Here is a 19,834-nt window from a genome sequence, read left to right on the forward strand (position 1 = left end):
ATACACATCCCATTGGACTATGGGAAATTGTGATGGACTATTTTCACTAACTTTTCAAATGTTCTTGGCTAAACTATTAAGATAAATATTAGATGAAAGCAATAGTTTGTTACCCCAATGAAGAATTCTAAGTAATGACAACTAAACTGACGGCGTGTCCACATGATACGGCCTTCCGTGATCACACACGCGCCCCCAACCCTCCTCCACGCAATTTGCTAGTAGCCAATGAGGACACGGAGGATTAAAAAACATAAAGGAAGAGGTCATTATCTTCACTCAAGCTTGTGCGTGGGAAAGTCACCGGACTACACAATCTTCTTAAAATAGCCATACTGAGAAATGTAACGGACGTTTCTTAATATCAAAAAGTTTGGCACTAAAGCTTTAACTGTTAAAAACAGGACTTATTCGATGCAGCCCTGTAACTTCTGATGCATGTGATTTTAAGCTCCATTTGACCTCAATAGTTTTTATCTTTTGTGTAAAGGGTGATGTAGGCCTTGCTTGATAAACTGTATCGACTCTCTGCGCTGAACTGGAGTTAACCTTTCACTGGACCGGGATAAACTCAAGCAGATCAACAACTTCATGTGGTTCTGGCATTGAGTGCTGCCATAGAGATTAAGTCTTATGAGGTAAATGAAAGACAGTAGTTAAACCATGATCTCAGCCCCTTGAAATAGACCATTGTTAGTTTCTGAACAACTGCCACTGAGCAATTGTTTTTGACCAAAATTCACTTTGTGTGTTAGCGAGGCAGAACAACAGACAGAAACAGAGATGTGGGGAAGATTGATGGTTTCCAAAAAACAGAGAATTCGAGTTTCATCAAAATCAGAAAGAAGGAACATCTAATTACTAAAAGATTATCCTCATATGTGAAAAATATTTAGGTTTTATTGAACCTCTATTTATGTATCCAAGGCAATCATGATGAAATTGCAGCTTTCTTTCATAAGAGAGACCTGGATAGACATCATCATTACAGCTAGATGGAACAATTTTGCAAATACTTAATGGAATGTAAAAGATGAATTCAGAAAAAAAGGTAAGAGAAAGGAATTAAAAAAGACGAGGAGTGAAAACGACAACACTCTTTAACCAAATAAGTAAGACAGAACATCCACCATAATTTGAGGAAAACACAAACAAACTCAACATGGAGCCTGTCTATACTTACTGGCAAAGAGGCCGCTTAATTCAAACGTAAAGAGCTGGGGGTTTACAGCTGTGCCGACTGCTCTGTGAGAGCTGTCTAGGTAGTGATTCAACCTCCGTCTGGATGCTCAGGTCTGCATGGGGAGTGGGTGTGTATTAGCTGAAGGATGAGGCCGGTTTCTTTCTCCCTCCCACAGCCCAGAGATCAGCCCAGGAGCTGCCGCTGGTGGACAAGCGGAGCTTGGAGACATGTCCTGCCCCAGGGGGGGAGAAGATGCTCATCGACGGACACAACTTCCAGCACGACTCCAAGGTGGTGTTTGTGGAAAAGGCTCAAGGTAAAATAGGAGGAGTTCTGGATTCTTAGTGCAGCTGTGTGTGTCTCCCTCTCCGTTGTTGGAGAAAACCCCAGGACGGTCTCCTCCCTCCCCACTCTCCCCCCGCCGTCAAAATATCCTCCGTCCTGCCAGAGTGCCACATGTGGTGCACATTAATGCGCTGTATTTTTAACCCAGCAGATTTACATTTGCAGAAGTTTCCATTGCCTGTTAAGCAGAGGAATGGATCACAAATGCAGCATGTGTGTGTGTGTGTGTACGCATGTGTGTGTGTGTGTGTGTGCATGTGTGCGTGCGTGTGCAGGGGTGCTTGGTTGCGCACGTGGTGTGGAAGCATGCCCTTTTGTTGCCTCAGTATTTGTTTCTCTTTCTCTTACTTTAAGCCATTTTGGTTCGGAGGGAGAGGGGACTGCTCCCAGATGTTGATGCGAGGAGGTTTACAAACAGCAATTTCCTTGATTAGCTTCGGCAAAGCAACGTGAGGTGCAGTTTGGGCCAAGGCTGAGCAATGTAAACACGTGTGATCCTATCGGCCCGGTGACTCATTCAGAAAAGAGGGAAGCTCTTTCATTGTTCGACCTGTAAAGGGAAGATTTCAAGGCTGCCCGGGCACACAGGCGGCCCCCCTCCAGCCCTTCCATCACTGTGTAATGGAGTAGTGAGATTGTTTATCAAAACAAGAAGTGATTGAATGAGCAGAGGCCTTGTTCCCCACTTCCCAACCTCTTTGATTAACCCTGATCTCTTCCTGAGAGGAGTATTTAAGTTGTGTTATGTTTCTCAAGGCAGAGCTGCTCTGGAGTCAACAAAAAAATCTCTGGTTGTTAGCCAGCTAGCAAATATGGATCTCTGGTTAAAATACATCTGTTTTCATGAATACTTGTTGGCTTGCTCATTAGCTTTGACTAACAAGCCCCCTGCTTATCAGAAAAGTTTCAAATTTGACTTTACGCTATGCTAACTAATCTTGTTACTTAAGTATAGCTTTGTGACTTTATCAGTTGGATTGTTATTTTTTATAATAATGTAAAGTTGGCTGCTATTTGGTAGCTATACTGAGCATTAAAAAAATCTTCAGGTCCTGGAGTAAAGCAAAGTATAAGGTTGATGCATTGTGTCGCACTGCTACTCAGCTATAAAAATAATATAAAATATAATAATATATACAGTAATAAGAATACAAGAGTTCCTAAAATTAGTAGAAAGAAATTGAGACAGTTTAAAATATTCAAAATATTGATTGAACATCCTTCTATTAGTAATTTCTAGTATATTATACTTAATATTATCTGTGGTAGGAAGGAAGTGTAAAATAATCTCAGCAAAATCAATATCACATTATTCTCTCTTAATTTGACATGCACACATTTTAAAAGTTCTGAAAAGTGAATCTTGCAAAATTAATTTAAATCAAATAATAATACTAATTTAAATCCTAATTGTATAAGACCATGACATGCCATGGAAGCTTCAGACAAGGCTAATAGGTGGACTTCAAGGAAACCTTTAACTGAAACTCAAAAATCAATTGGACAATTACTTTTGTAGCAACAAAGCGAAAGTAATGACCACTGTTGTGTGGGTCAGTAGCTGCTCTGACTCTGTCTTTGGGGCCATGTGCACGCTCCGGGCTGGTGTTGATGGGTGTGCTCCCTTGTTTTTGATGAGGGTTTTCCCACGTCTGGCACCAGCATCAGATTCCTGGGCAATCCTACCATGGAAACACCCTTAAGCCAACCCCCCCCCCTCTGCTTCCCTCAATCCTTCCATCTCCCTATCCAAGCTGCCTCTGTGCCACCAGTTCATTAGCAGCGGGTTCCCTACGGATCACACTGGGTCTTCTTTACAGCTGCTCTCTGTATAAATAGATAGGTAAATAGATACAGTAGACAAGTAGAGGCATCATTAGTCTCTGGGGGGAAATGGCATCATTGGTGTAATAAGATATATGGCAAGATGCAAAACATCCAGTTTGCATCCCAGCTTCCCCATTCTCAAGTAGAACTGAGTTTGGAAATGGCAATGCTTTTGTTGTTATTTTACTCAAAGCAGAGCTCTGAGAAACAGTTTAACGACCAAACTAATAAATCCAGACTGCTGGATGTTGTTGCCATAAAGAGTTTAAGTATTTAATTTTACCAATGTACAATTTCTTGCAAATTTTCCAATGAAGCACTCTCTCAAAATAACGTTTACAAAGCTGTGGTAACCGTACATGTGGGCTTTGACATATTGGGTGTTTGCATGTGGCCCTTACTTACAAGTGTGTGTGTTTGTGTGTGTTTGTGTGTGTGTGTGTGTGTGTGTGTGTGTGTGTCTCATTATAGGCAGCAGGATGGGTCACTCTGCCTTAAAAGGCTGCCAACAAACTAAAAATGTCATTTGTTTTGGTTTTTGTGACTGATGGTCTAAATAATGTTTCCACTTGCTGGCAAGTGGTGTGTGTGCATGCGTGTGTGTGTGTGTGTGCGTGTGTGCGTGCGTGCGTGTGTGTGTGCGTGTGTGTGTCTGTGCGTGTGTGTTTGTGTGTGTGTATGAGAGAAAGTGACAGTGAGGGCTCAAATGTCTTTGTATGCATGCACAGTTTCATATTCATCTTTTCTTCCGAATATTACAATATTCCAAATTTGATACGTTTCTTGTAAACAGCATGTTCCTTTTTGGTATTTCCAATAGGGTCTTTTTCCGAATAGCATTTTACGTGTGGGAAATGCCGTAATGATCTGGGTTTTAGAAGCATTTTTTGGACATGTGGTCATTCGGTCATTCGGAAGTGTCTCCATAGGAGGTTTTACCACAGTTTGCAACAGTTTGCAGCCAACTGTTTTTTTTTTTTTAATCAAATATTTTTATTTTATTTAAACATTTAACACACAATACACTTCGACATAGAAACGTGTCCCAGGACCCAAAAAAAAAAACACAGAGAGGAAAGACGGGAAGGGGGGAGCTCCCACAAAAACACAACAGCAGGAACGCAGCTCGACCATTGTTATGGTTGTTGTACACAACAATGATTTTATTAGATGTGCATGTATTCAGTACAAAGTCCGTGTTTTGTTGTTACTACCTATGGTTCATTGCAGAAGGAAATCCCTGTTTCCCCCCATAGAGACACACTCTGTCACCTGTTCCTCAGTCAGGGCACAACATCTCAAAACAGTAAATGCATGTCAGCTTCGCTCTACCAGCCCTCCTGAGCCTCCTGTCTAATGCTTCAATGCCGCCCCCATAGAATAACCGAGATAGCATCAGTTCAGTTGTCACTCCTGGTTAGAGCCAATCAGTCATAAGAGATTACTGTACGGCCTCAGCGCTGCAGACATCAGCCTGTAATCTAAACCCGACTCAATCTCACCTTGCTTTCATTTGCCCTGGCCTGCCCAGAAGATATTGTCTCTGATAAGTCACACTCACTCCATTTGGGAAATTAGGCCCTTCTGTCCTTTTTTCACCTCGATTTTTTGAGGTTTAGTGTTCTGGATTCTGCTGGAGGAGTTCTTAGTTGTAATTTATTGTCTGAAAGAAAAGGCTATCGGTGCCAAAATCCAAATAGAAATGAAAGACAGAGTGAGAAGTGTGGAGAAGGGAAAACATTCAAATACAAGTTAACGTCTGAAACTTCAAACTTAAAAACTCAGCAGCAGTAGTGTGACACATGCATGTATATTTTCCCAATATCCACTTTCAATAGGTCAAGAAAAACAGCCCTGTTTTTATCTTTCTGACTATCAATTTATCAGCTAGTCTGATGTGTGTTTTTGTTGAAGAAGTCAGAGAATTTTCTGTTTATATGAAAATGTCTAAATCACCGAATTTGGAGGTACAGGGTTTTGGATAGTGACAGTGTAACTATTTTATATTACTTAAAGGTGCTCTAAGCGATGCCACGCGTGTTTAGGCTACATTTTTTGTCACATACCGCAAACATCTCCTCAATATGCAAGCTGCCTATCCCCAGAACACACTGTAAAAAAAGGTGGTCTCTGTAGACAGCCCAGGGTCTACAAACGACAACAAAAACAGACTGTGCCCACACAAAGGCAAGGCAAGGCAGCTTTATTTGTATAGCACATTTCAGCAACAGGGCAATTCAAAGTGCTTTACACAAAATCAGTTAAAAAATAAAAACAGTTAAAAAATAAAAAAAGATAAAACACGTAAATTAAAAATAGAAACATTAAGACACATAAGACACAAGAGTAAAAGTTACAGTGCAGCATAAGAAATTAAACATTAAAAGAACATAATTTAAAGAAAAGCAACATCAAAAAGAAAGGTCTTCAGCCTTGATTTAAAAGAACTGAGAGTAGCAGCGGCTCTGCAGGTTTCTGGGAGTTTATTCCAGATATGAGGAGCATAGAAACTGAAAGCTGCTTCACCCGGTTTAGTTCTGACTCTGGGGACAGAAAGTAGACCTGTCCCAGATGACCTGAGAGGTCTGGGTGGTTCGTAGTGTAGTAGCAGATCAGAAATGTATTTTGGCCCTAAACCATTGAGTGATTTATAAACTAGCAAAAGTACTTTGAAATCAATTCTTTGAGATACAGGAGGCCAGTGTAAAGACTTCAGAACTGGAGTGATGTGATCCAGTCTCTTGCTCTTAGTGAGGACCCGAGCAGCAGCGTTCTGAATCAGCTGCAGCTGTCTGATTGATTTTTTAGTGAGACCTGTAAAGACACCGTTACAGTAGTCAAGTCTACTGAAGATGAAAGCATGGACAAGTTTTTCCAAATCCTGTTGACACATAAGTCCTTTAACTCTTGATATATTCTTAAGGTGATAATAGGCTGACTTTGTAATTGTCTTAATGTGGCTGTTAAAATTCAGGTCTGAGTCCATGACTACACCAAGATTTCTGGCTTTGACTGTTGTTTTCAACATTGTTGTTTGAAGCTGAGCGCAGACTTTTAATCGTTCCTCTTTTGCTCCAAAAACAACCACCTCAGTTTTTCCTTCATTTAATTTCAGAAAGTTCTGGCACATCCAGTCGTTAATTTGTTCAATGCACTTAGTCAGTTTTTGTATTGGACTATAGTCCCCTGGCGATAAGGTTATGTAAATTTGTGTGTCATCCGCATATTTATGGTAACTTATTTTGTTGTTTTCCATAATCTGAGCCAGTGGAAGCATGTAGATGTTAAACAGAAGAGGCCCCAGAATGGAGCCTTGGGGGACTCCACACGTCATATTTGTATGTTCAGATGTATAATTACCTATTGACACAAAGTAATCCCTATTCTTTAAGTAGGATTCAAACCAGTTTAGTACTGAGCCAGAAAGGCCAACCCAGTTTTCCAATCGGTCTAGTAATATGTCATGGTCGACCGTGTCAAATGCAGCACTGAGATCAAGTAATACTAAGACTGAGATTTTGCCACTATCTGTGTTAAGGTGGATGTCGTTAAAGACTTTGACAAGAGCCGTTTCAGTGCTGTGGTGTGGTCGGAAACCCGACTGAAAGGTATCAAAACTGTTGTTTAGTGACAAGAAATGGGTGAGTTGTTGAAAAACCGCTTTTTCAATGATTTTACTTAAAAACGGAAGGTTTGATATTGGCCTATAGCTGCTCATTAGTGATGTGTCTAGATTGTTCTTTTTTAAGAGTGGCTTGATTACTGCAGTTTTCAGGGCCTGTGGAAAGATTCCTGAAAGAAGAGACATGTTCACAATCTGTAGAAGATCAGAAGCCAAACAATTTGAAACATTTTTGAAAACACCTGTTGGTAGAATATCAAGGCAACAGGAGGAGGATTTCAGATGTTGTATAATGTCTTCTAGGTTTTTATTGTTGACCGTATGAAATTCTGTCATACTGGAATTAGTTTTTCTTGAACACTGTGACAGCACATATCCTGTATTGATATGGAGGCACTGACTGTTTGTCTAATCTTCGGAATTTTATCTTTGAAGAAGGAGGCAAACTCATTGCAGGCCTTGGTAGATAAAAGTTCAGATGCTACTGGTAATGGAGGGTTTGTTAATCTACAAACAAAGCATACACACACGCAGTGATCCAGCCTATAACCAACAAGAACCATCCAACATCGCTTTGAGCACCTTTAAGTTTATAAGGATAGGATCCCAAATCAAAAGATAGTGTAATAAAGTGTTCATGCATATTGATATGATTGTATTCTAAAGTAAAGAAAAAATTAGACTAGAAACTTAAGTAACTGCAACAATATTAGCTAAATAGTCCACTTACTAGCTTTCAATTGCATCTAATGCTCTTAACTTTGGTTAGTGGAGCTAAATTGCACATATAATGGCACATATCAGAGTGGATTACTTAAACTCTAGCCACTTGGAAGCAATCAAATTACATAATACTTAATGTATTTTGATTGCTTTATTTTACATTTGTACATTGATGTTTAAAAGATTAAAGCATTTCTTACTTCTCCTCATGTTTTGTCTGTCTTCCACACTGCTCTTTTGCCAACTGACTACTCAGAAGATAGTGATTGATTAAGTATAGTCAACTCAGTTGCTTTGTTTTCTTAAAACAAAAGTGCATTTTTCTTTGGTTGAAACTTATAAACACATGGTGTCAACCACAGTAGACACACAGGACGAGAAGGGGTCAAATAAATACTTTGGATTGGCACTGGTTAAACAAGATCACCTTCCTATTCAACAAGTCTGTATCCTAGTTACAGCTTAAAGTTCAGATATGATTGCTAATTTAAGACCGCAATGCTGCTTCTGTTTCAGAACCATGCAGTCATCAGAAAATAATGCAAAACCCGACACTTTATAATACGGCCATTATGTATCGTGAATAGATAAGTTTTTGTATTGTGTTAACTACCTCTTACTTTCTTTTTTATTTTCTTCCAGTTTTTTCAATGAAGTATGGTTTTCTGCTCAGTGTTTCCCCGCAATGATTGATAATAACTTAATTTGAGTGAGAGATCCTGGAGTTAATCCTTGCAGAGGAGAAAACCTCTTGTGAAAAGAGCATTTTAACATCTGGCCTGTTGTACTGGACAGCTGCCTACTTTGCTGCACTCAGTATCACTGTAAATAACTATTTCCCTGACCCATCAAATTTCTCAGCTGCAACGTAGCTGTGTTTTTATTGACTTATCCTCGTCACCTGTCCATCTTTTTGTGTGCCGGTGAGTTGGAGCGTCAAACATGTAGAGACCTTAACAAGCTTTCCACATCTGCTAGAACACCCCAACAATTTTATCTAATTGTGTTTGGCCGAAGCGGTAACAAGTAACAGGAACCTAAAAAAATTGAACTGTAAGAGGATTATCGTACTGCAAGGCTGCCAGATGGTGTCTGGAATTACCTGTAGAAATTACAGATAACCATCCTCCTTTAGTCCCCATGAGAGCTGCGAGCAAGATGACACCAATGTAGCAGCGGAGGGAACGAGGCTGTTTTAACATGTGGTACTTTAGTTTTGAAGAGTGGTTTTGTTTGGAGGGAAGGGCTGTCAACAGACTTCGATTTCATTGCATTCATAGAACAATGACTTCCACTTGAAGCCATTCAGTGGTTTGGCTGCCTCTGACACTTCTGAGAACAATGGCTGTTTTCATAAACAAATCACTTACAACCACATAAACAGCACGGATTATGCTTTTATAAATTACAGTGCGTGATTCATAAAAATTGCAGGCCCGTTTGAGAAACTCCAGAGATTGATTTTTTTTTTTTTTTATGAAAGCGCTGCCTTGCATCCAGATGACGTTGTGCAGAAATAGGCGCCACTGAAGCTTCAAGTAGTGCAGGGTGGTTGTCACTATCTTGTCCGCGACCGCTGCCATTCATCAGCTCGGAGCTCGGCTCAGTCGCCACCTCTTCCACACCGCTGCAGCTTGCATGCAACTTCTAGAATCCATGTGTTGTCAAGGCGGGAGGAAGGAAGAAGTTTGGCCATCAGTCAGAGGACAAGGGAACTCTTTCAGTATGCCACATGGGTCTGGGTAGAGCATGTGTTTATGTTTACTGTACGTTATGAGGGCTTGGGCACACGCCACCCTGCTGTTTTGCTCTAGGCACCACCGTTTTACTCCACCCAGCCCTAATTAAGGAGCACAAGGAGCTGTTTGATTCCCTTATTAAACCCAACATGACAAATAACTGTATTGTATATTGTTTGATTCCCCTCGGCTGCCATGACTCTGTACAGCACAGCACCGCTGTGCCAGTGACTGCTCTGTGTTATGTCTGTTCTGAGAAAGTAATGATTTGTATAGACCATTGCTAACGAAATGTGAATTGTAAGACTTCTGTGAGGCTGGGACGCAGCCAAGGCAAGTGCTTGGGCGTTGTGAGAGTTGGAGAGGGGTACTGGGTTTATACGGTTGGGGTGGTTTTGGGGGAGAGGTTTTAGGCTGAGTTGTTTAACTTAGATAATATTGGATGTTCTCCAGCACAGTGGGCCAGGGAGTTAGAAACCATATTGAGCTCGCTGAAAGTTGGTAGGAGTGGATCTGGAGAGAAACTGCTGCTGAAGTTTTTTCATTGGATCAGTGCAGGCATTGTGCAGATGTTTCCCTATAACTCTGGAACATTCTGTGGTTATCAATTACATTCTGTGGTTATCAATTATCCGGTACACTCTTTTCAAACAACGGCATCCCACGCATTTAATGCGCTCTTTTTTTGCTCTTTTTTTTGGGGGCTCTTGAGCAGTTTCCTGGCAATACGTAGCCGGGCACAGAAAATAAAGTGCTAAATTAGATTTTTCTACCTCTGTATTGATGTGAAAAATGATGTGAGTGTGACTCAGAGAGAGAGAAAAGCAGACAGGGAGAAACAGAGACAGACGAGAGATTTGAAAAACATGTTTACCTCCTGCGGAGCGACATCGGCTGCAAAGGCTACCCTTCTGGAGAGGTTCCCAAAGTGAAGACTGAAGAGAGGCAGCAGGAGACAAGTAGGAGAGAGAGAAAAAACAGACACGACTGAAGATTGAAGTTTTAGTCAAACAAACGTTTTTTTAGAGACAGAACTGCTCTCATAGAGGAAGAAATAATAATGGCTCATTTTCTGTAAAGAACATAAAAAATAACTTATTTTCAATGACTATTAAATAACTATTACACATGAGGTGTTCCCAGCGTATTTAATTGTAGGTGCTATGACACTATGTTGTCTTTCTGCACCTGCTATTCCCACACAAAGTTTTTACATTTTTCACAGTTAGCATTTCACCTAGTCTGATTAAATTCTAAGAAATAAGCACCAATAATGATCAAAAATCTTGCTTTTAATTTTTCTTTTTACCTTTATCATAATTTTCATTTCCTTGTTCTCTCACAAAACAAAAATGATCACATGGTTATAAATGTGATCTTACAGAGTTAAATGGCAAATATAAACCATAAATAATGTATACATCAATTCTAATTGAGCTAATCATAATTGCTAGTCATAATATATTATTAAAATGTAATCATAAAGTCATAAGAGCGGTTTTTGCCTTGTTGACACGTTGCACATAGAATAAAGAAATCAACATAAAGATACTATATTTATTGGACACTGCATGCCCCTATGGTGCTTTCTGACGAGAATCATGTACAACTCTGTGTATGACAAGCTGTTTTCCTTTTCATTTCTATTGTTTACACATTGGCTTCCTTGCAACATGGTTTGCAAATGTTTTGTATGATTCATGGTACCACACGTGTGTTTTCTTGCACGCCAGATGTCTGCACCTTGCCATGCACCAGTCCTGATTGTGCCCAGGATATGCTGTACTTTTGTTTCAGCTATTTATTTAAACTCTTATAATTCACTAGTGTGAGGTTTAAGGCTGCAGAATTTATTTGGGCTGCCTGTCTCAAGGAAACGATGTTTACATGTCTTTGTACGAAGAGGGAAATGGGTTTGTTTGGATGGCTTATTGGTATTAGTCACAAATCTCAACTAGAAGCATTTTGTCTCTCTTCACTAATGTTTTTTAAGACAAAAATCCACTAAATATAATTTAGACAAACAGACTGTGAAAAGATCCTACAGTAGTACTAAGTTATTCTGCCGATCTCTCATCAACTCAAAAGATGAGTTGCATCTAGTGCCAGAAGTGACATTAGGTTGTGTTTGTTTACTACTATACCCCCCTATGTCTAAATGAGACCTAAACAACATCATGTGGCTCCTACACCCCCGATTATTATTTGAATCTCTAATTGCAACACAACTGCCGACCATTTCTGCAACTTTGTGCAGCTGTTGCTGACCCTCTCATCTAAAGGGCAATGACTGCCATGCAGTACTTGGGCACAAAGTGGACACAACTGGCCATGGAAACTGGTTCTGGCACAAGTTATTAAAAATAATGTTTATAAATGATGTTAGTCTGAAACACAGTCAAATGATAACGGCTATCATGATTGCTATATCCTTTTTTGAAACCTTTGTCTGTGGGTGCTCATTGAAACACTTAGTCTAGCATATCATGCTCACAGAGGTCTGCTGAAAATCGTGCCTTGAAGTAGGATACTGAGACCACAGCTGTGTCCCAATTATCAGCAGGTGCACTGGAAAAGTGACCAAATCAAATATTTTCTAAAAGGAGTCTGTATGCATTTCCCAAAAAGTGATTTGAAAACACGCTTCCAGAATAAACAGCTCAGTGTCCAGATCAGCCTCACCTCCTTCTGTTGTCTCTTGTGTTTTTATTAGTTAATGTATCTCTGCCCTAAATTTCAGAGATCTGGCTACACAACTTTTATTTGTTTTGTCCTTTGGGGGCATACGGTTCATACTCTTTTAGGTGATAGACGTTATATACCTTCTTCCTGGAAAGCAGCAGCTTAAACTCTCCACAGCTGACAGACAGTGTGGGAAAATCAAGGAAAGAGAAACAGGTTTCCAGTGTCTTCTCAGACATAATAGAAGCTGGCAGTACCAAGCTGCACCTCCTCCATCACTGCCACCTCACAACTCTGCGGCACACAAATGAGCGCCCCCCCATCCATTTGCACCGTGCTGTCTGCTCAATTCAAAAGCTCCACCTATCAAAGTGCAGACAGCCCGTTGAGCAACACGGCACATATCTTAGTTAATTTTCTTCAAGACATTCTGGCCACGGCTTTTTTCTTTCAACTGCAGTTTCCTTTCCACGTAAAGTCATTTTCACAGTCCTTTTTAGGGCCTCGTTAATGAGTCGGGAGTCTGAAGAAATTGCAATGGTTTCCTTCTGTGTCTTTAAAATTGGTAACAAATACAGTTTTGCTGACACCTCAATGGGCAGAATGATACATCAAACTTGCTTTTTTAAGCAGGCCTGTATTTTCCGATAGCTCTCATGATGCCTCATTTTTTTTTTTATTGCCTGATGGGAAGACCTCTTTGTTGTGGCAACTTTAAGGAGTAAAATAACATTAGCGGAAAAGAGCAAACACTATTTAACAATCATAATATGGGGATAGCAGAAAGATTCCTATGAAAACACGAGAAATGAGAAGTTTGAAAGATGAGGCGAGTTGTCTGTTTCCAGTCGTTGTGTAATAATGAGCCCACCAGCTGCTGGAGCATGTTGGGATTCCACACAGCGATAAAGTCAAGGTTTCTCTCATCCACCAAAGACGCCGCTCATCTCTTTGGTATGACTCTGTTTTTTTTTAGGATTGTATCAGATTTCTCTCTCTCTCTCTCTCTCTGTCTGTCTCTCTTTGTCTCAGGTTTGTTAGACTATGAGCTCATGAGTGGCGAGTCAAACGGCATGACCTGTAGCTGTTATATATGTCACTTATGTAACACATAGTAACAATGCTTATACCATTTCTTAATTTCTGTTAAAGCCAAGTATATAGATTATTTTCCCATTTGTCATTACAAAACTCTTTTTCTTTTTTTCAGATGGTCACCATCTCTGGGAGACTGAGGCCAAGGTTGACAGAGACACCTCAAAGCCTGTAAGTGATACATGTGATGCTGTTATGACCAATCCGCTCTCATTCAAGCAGCTATTTTCAAAACAGTTTCAATCTCACCGTAAAAAAACTAGATTGTGTCTTAATCAAGTGAGGTGAAAGCCTGTCGCCCACCTGATTCAGCACTCTACTTTTAAGGGTGAGTTCACTCTTAGTGCCCCCAAAAATGTTTAAATATTACCTTAAGTGCTTACTACTTAACATTACCTGACACGGAGTACCTTTGGACAGAGCCAGAATATCTGGTTCCCCCTGTCTTTTATGCTAAGCTAAGCTAATCGGCTGGCTGGCTGTTTTACATATTTACCATACAGACAGAAGAGTGGTATCTATATTCTCATCTTACTCCCGGCAAGAAAGCACATAAGCACATTTTCCCATGCATTACTAACACAGAGAGAGAGAGAGAGAGAGAGAGAGAGAGAGAGAGAGAGAGAGAGAGAGAGAGAGAGAGATGTAGTTTGGGGAGTCTGGGAGATAGACGAGGGGATTAGAGGGTGTCTACATGTGAGGCAGTGCACCTGCTCTCTGTGCCTTCCCATTGCAAAACACACACACACACACACATACACACACACACACACACACACACACACACACAAACACACACACACACACACACACACACTGCTGGGACACATCTGTCTGCTTGAATAGACAAAGGGCCTCCCTCCTTCCCCTCTCAGCCCAGTCTTCTGGATTGGTCCCATTTTAAACACTGACGCTGCCTTGGCCAGGTTTAACCTCTGCTGCTCCAGCTCAACACAGACCAGACCACAAATTCTAATACTTCAGAATACCTCAGCGCCTCCGTCACCCGAACAGACTGACCTCCCCAAGAGGGAGGTAAATTTGGGAGAGGAGAGATGATTCAGTTTTAATTTTAAGAATTATTTTCAATTAGATGCATCAGATTACTCACATAAACTGGCCATGAAGCACTCACTCGTGGAGTCCAAGAATGCTCCTCCATGCTCCATTTTGTCACATTTTATCTTCCTCCCTCCATTTGAGAGATATTACTTTTGTCAGGTAAAAACATGTCAGTGCTTGCTTTGGTGATATTCATGCCTTTTACACCAATTGAAGTTCTATTTTGTCCCCAGCGGGTTGAGATGATTTTACAAAACAATTCGTGTGCACATAAAACTTTCAAAGTAATATTTTCTCAAGCGTGTTTTGGATACAAAACGGCAAATGTATTTAAATTACTGCATTGGACAGCAGCAAACAAAATTCTGCAAATATTCCAAACAAACCTGGACATAATTACAGTTTACACAGTGCAAAGGGTGAACCATTTCCAGAGTTTTTATCAGCTAATTCTCTGAAGGACAGATGGATTGTGTTGAATTAGAGAAGTCGAAAAGTCTCGTCTGGCTTCACTTGACTTTATGACTGTAGTGATTAAATATAACGTGTGTCAGCTCTCACCTGTATAGTCAGGGCCAGCCGTCCTCTGAAGCAGTTTTGTAGACAGATGATTTCCTCCCTTGCTGCTGAGCAGCACCGCCAACACACTTAGACACACATACTGTATATACGTATACATAAACATGTACAAGGTATGATTTGTGAAAAAAGCAAAGGGGCAAAAAAAACATGCAAGAATTAAATCCCCCTTGCAATACCATGAATAAAGTGCCACTCAGTCGGGCATTTAACACTTAAATATGCACGTTAATATTCAATGGAATATAGAGAGCTTTCAAGCTGGAGAGCGTAAGAGTTAATTTTGCCGAGAAAAGAAAATACTTTCACCCAAGAAACGCTTGTTTGTTCCTTGGGAATGTCTTAATCCAAACCACGATCTTTTTCCTAAACTTAACTAGTTGAGTTGTTGCCTAAACCTAACTGTCATTGCAACTGTCATATACATTTATTCACAAAGAGCCAAAACATGCACATATGTTGCTGATGAACGTTATCGCTGCCGACCTTCGCTCTCTCCTTAGACAGCCAGAAACTCTGCTGGGGAAATAAATCATCTGGACAATCCCGAGTTCAATTTATCCACTGTGCTAACAACCATTGCTTCTCATAACCTTTCTTCATCGTCTCTTTGTGGCACCTTTGTTTGGGATTAAATCCAGATTTTCAGATTTTATTTAAAGATACAAAAAGGGTCAAATGGAACAGAAAAAAGCATTAGATCAGATAAAATTAAAACTAAAACAGGATACAAGGTAAATTAAGAAAAGCATACAGTAATGGCGTTTTTCTATCAATGGTACCTGCTCAACTTGCCTTGCCTCGGCTCAACTCGACCGTGGTGCCCCGTCCTCCTTTTCCATCCCAGATTAGTCCCGCCTTATGCGCGAGGCGAGCCGTGGCTGGTCGTCATGGCAGGAAACTGTGATCGGCAGACACACACAGAACATCGAAGGTGTGTTGTTGTTGATTCTCGGCATTTTGCCATGGCCAGAAGGTAAAAAAAAGAAACGCTGGATTAATTCATTACCGGTAAACACTGCAAGTTTGTTCTGTTTGTCATTAAAAATGATGAAGCAGTGATCAGTGACGATTCAATCTGACCAATCAGTAGTCTGCAGGTTTTTAGGTCACCTTTGTATCACCTCAGCTTGCTTGGAACCTCGACTGAGGTAGTACTACAAAACGTACCTGTTAGGTACCAGGGACTTTTTTTTGTAATGGAAAACCAAAAAAGGCGAGTAGCGTTGAGGCGAGTCCAGAAGATTACATGCAGTGGAAAAACACCATAAGTAAAGAAATGACTATACCATGAATCAAAAAAGAAAGCTTTATACCATGCAATAACTTAGGACGTATCTCTTTGTTTGTATTTATATCCAAGAATGCATTTCTTAACTTATTTTCTTTGTTGTAGAATTCGCTACTTGTTGAAATCCCTCCCTATCGGAACCAAAGACTCTCCACGCCGGTCCATGTGAACTTCTACGTCTGCAATGGCAAGAGGAAAAGAAGCCAGTACCAGCGCTTCACCTACATCCCTGCCAGTGGTAAAGCTCTCCTCCTCTTACACAATTACTACTTCTTAACTAGAAATAATTGTACAGTTTTTTCCACATTTAGTGATGTCTGTTCCCCTGTCTGCTTGACACATTTTTTGATGAAATTGCACAATTCGTACAAGACATTTTGAACTTCCCCTCATTGTGATGTCACAACTGGGATAATGACATGTAATCATAAATGATGTACCACACAGTCTCTTGCAGTAGAGCTTGGTGTTGGGCTGACATTTGGTGAATAAAACCAGAGGCACCACAGAGCTTCATTTGTCACCAAAATAATAGAATACCCCCTTATTACCCCTACGCCCTCGCACCCCCCGCCTATTGTTCCTTATTGTGCGGGGTTTCTTTTTTACTTTCCTATCATCACTGCACCACTCTCAGTCTACCCTCTGCATTTCATATTCCAGACTAATTAGGAACACCTTTGCCAGTGTTTTACATCTGAAGACAAGAACAAACAGTTTGTATTCCCCCTTGTCTGGTGCTTTGCTAGGGAGGAACAAAGCAAAGCGGTTATTTCTTCATTGTAAAAAAAAAAAAAAAGAAAATCTATAAAATCTGTTCTTTCCGTACTTGTACACTGCCGCGGCAGGGAAAGGGGCATGGGAAACGTATGGTATTTGAATAGAGAACCTGTTGCCAAGTTGAATATAAACACTGACCCACCAACTGAACTGAAAAAACCACTGCTAATTGCGCTCTTGGCTCGGAGCGAAAATCCAGTGGGTGGTTCAAAGCTGTGATTCAAGTGAACTGGCCCAGCCCTGTACGTGGGCGACGGAGTGTCTTGCTGTGAAAGTGGAGCATTGTCCTCAGGATGCAGAGAGTGTAAGGGAGGGTAGAGACCGCACGATGGCTTGTCTGGTCAGTGTCTCCTCAAGGGTGAGCCTGTAAAGGAAACGAGCCAGCCGGGTTAATATGATCTGCCAGACTTCAAGAAAAGGAGAAAGTGAACGAAAGTTCAAAACAAATGGGCAGAGTGAAAACGCAGCTAGAAAGAAATATAAAAGTCTACATTTCATTGTTGCAATAATGTGTCACTTCAGCTTTTTTTTGCAGCAGGTGTTGCAACAGCTTGCATAAAAACAACAGATTTATTTTGGGACATACAGTACACACGGCTGATTTTTACATTTCGGAAACCCAGGGGCACGCTCCCTTTTTGTGGCATCACAAAACTTGTGCACTTCTTCTGTGCCCTTTCTGTGCAAATGCGTCTGCCTATCCTCTACATGCAGACAGACCCACTTCCTCCAAACAGGCCCAAAATAGGGCTGCATGTGCTATTTTAGTGCTGCGGTTGGTTTAACCATCTCATCGCAGTTCTTCTCCTACAGTTGTTGACAGTGAAAGCTTAGGTCAGGCAAGACAAGTCTTAGTTTCGCTCATTTTAGTCTAATTAGACACTCATTTATCCTGGCACACTGTTGTGAGTTTAAAAAAATGTAATTTTTAGGTTTGTTTCCAGGAGCAAACAAAAAGATGCAGATACGTATTTAAAGGAGAATCACGGTCGATTCCAACATGTAGCTCTGTTTGTAAATTTGGACTGCTAAAAACTCCAAATGGCTAAAAACAAGTTTAGAACTTGCCCTGTTCGAGCCTGATGGGTGCAAAATCCAGCAGGAGGATAACACGTTGTTGGCAGCACCGATTGCTTTAGTTTTTTTTGCTGACAGCACTCCAAATTTAAAAAACAACTGAGCTGTGTGTTGAAATCGACCGGAATTCTCCTTTAACAATGAACTTTAGAAAAATACAAGAATAACAATCGCAAATCAAATAATAAAGTACAGTTTTTAGTGCTTTAGCTGTGGTTTCAAGCACATGCTTCATATTATAATCTAAACCAGCTTCACCACAAAAGAAAAGATGAAATGGATCCAGTTTAGTGATGCAGTGATGAAGCTCAGGGTCAGGGCCGTGCTGTCGTTTCCTTGTAGCCAGGCTGAAACGCTTGTTATAAAAGATTGATGTTGTGTCAGGAGCTGCAGAAGATTGACGGCCTGCAGTTGAAAACTTGGTGTCCAACATGTTTTATTCTGGAATCTGGACCGGATGCCGGCGTCTGAGAAGCCCTGGCTCATTTGAACTCTGGTCCTCACTTGGATGCTACAATAACCATCATTTGGACTTTTTTCAGCTACATCTTGTGTTTAAAAAAAGCTGTTTTCACATTCAGTTAAACTTTTTCTCTTTGTCTCAATGAGTGAGCAGTAATCTATTTTAAATTGCTGATCCCTGCTAATTATAAAGCTGCTGTTACAGCAACATGTTTGATATAGCACATAGAGTGCGTATTAGCACCAGAGTAGTATCCAAAGAAAATAGGCATTTTTATATTGAAGCAGCTGGAAGTTTCTGGTGTTGATGAGTCATCCCTTTTTTCTACTTTTGTGAATATTTTCAGCAGGGTGGGAGAGCTCTGGTCCAGACACAGAGTCTCATTGATGAGAGGGTTTGTTTGGCAGCGGGTATCCTAGCCACAAACCCACTCACTCTCCACACTTGCAGGAAGGTTGGAATTTGTGTTTACTCATTTAGCTTCTCCTTCTTCTGTTCTCCCTTCTCTCCTTTCAGTCCCGACAATAAAGACTGAGCCACACGACGACTATGACGCCCCTTTGGTGTGCAGCCAGCATGGGCCCGGCCTGTCCATGCACCCAAAACCATACTTCCCCCCTCAGGTCATGACCCCGTTGATGCCCTCTGACCTCAGGCCGTGCGTGGGGGGCGGGGCTTACTCTGTAAACCAGCAGAGATTGGCCGCCAAGCCCTCCTCGCTTCCCACCTCATCCTCTCCAAGCACCAGCCCCAAACTGCATGACCTGTCGCCGCTGCCCTTCTCCAAGTGCCTGTCTGCCGGCCTAGCAGTCCAACACCCGGGACAACAGTCCCCAATCCCACACGTCTCCATCATCCAGGAGACACCGGGGCGCTACCAGCCGCCCAGCCTGTACCCGCCCAGCAGCTCCTCCTCCTCCTCCCCGACCTCGCAGCCCTCCACCCCAACCGATGGCCCTTTCTCTCCGGCCCTCTGCATGACGCCGGCCCAGCCGGGCAGCGGAAGCACCAGCCCAAGAGCTCAGCAGCACCCAGAGGTGCCAGAGAGGGGGCGGGGCTCTCTTCAGGACAATGGCAGCCCTCCATCGCTGGCTGTCAGCATCAAACAAGAACCACAGGAGCTGGACCAGATGTACCTTGATGATGGTGAGTGAAAAGTTTTTTTACTGTACAAAATTATGCTAAACCTTCTAAACCAGTTAATGGACACAGTTATACAGGGAACAACCCACCCAACCCCCTCATTAACTAATCAAAAAGGGTTTTATTACCATCCAGCACAAATAATCATACAAACCCGATTCCAAAAAAGTTGGGACACTGTACAAATTGTGAATAAAAACAGAATGCAATGATGTGGAAGTTT

The 19,834-nt window shown here is 41.3% G+C and overlaps 1 protein-coding gene across 2 annotated transcripts in view; it reads left to right on the forward strand.

Annotated features, from left to right (window-relative positions):
• The window catches only part of nfatc1 (nuclear factor of activated T cells 1), a 42,995-nt gene that overhangs the window by 12,396 nt on the left and 10,765 nt on the right, over positions 1–19,834 (forward strand). For both annotated transcript variants that reach the window (XM_034891666.1, XM_034891668.1), the window contains exons 6-9: positions 1,359–1,499; positions 13,332–13,387; positions 16,254–16,386; positions 18,985–19,614. In XM_034891666.1, coding sequence (XP_034747557.1) covers positions 1,359–1,499; positions 13,332–13,387; positions 16,254–16,386; positions 18,985–19,614 — 960 coding nt within the window. The remainder of the gene's footprint in view (positions 1–1,358; positions 1,500–13,331; positions 13,388–16,253; positions 16,387–18,984; positions 19,615–19,834) is intronic.

The sequence above is a fragment of the Etheostoma cragini genome, chromosome 14 (genome assembly GCF_013103735.1).
Source record: "Etheostoma cragini isolate CJK2018 chromosome 14, CSU_Ecrag_1.0, whole genome shotgun sequence".
Taxonomy (NCBI): domain Eukaryota; kingdom Metazoa; phylum Chordata; class Actinopteri; order Perciformes; family Percidae; genus Etheostoma; species Etheostoma cragini.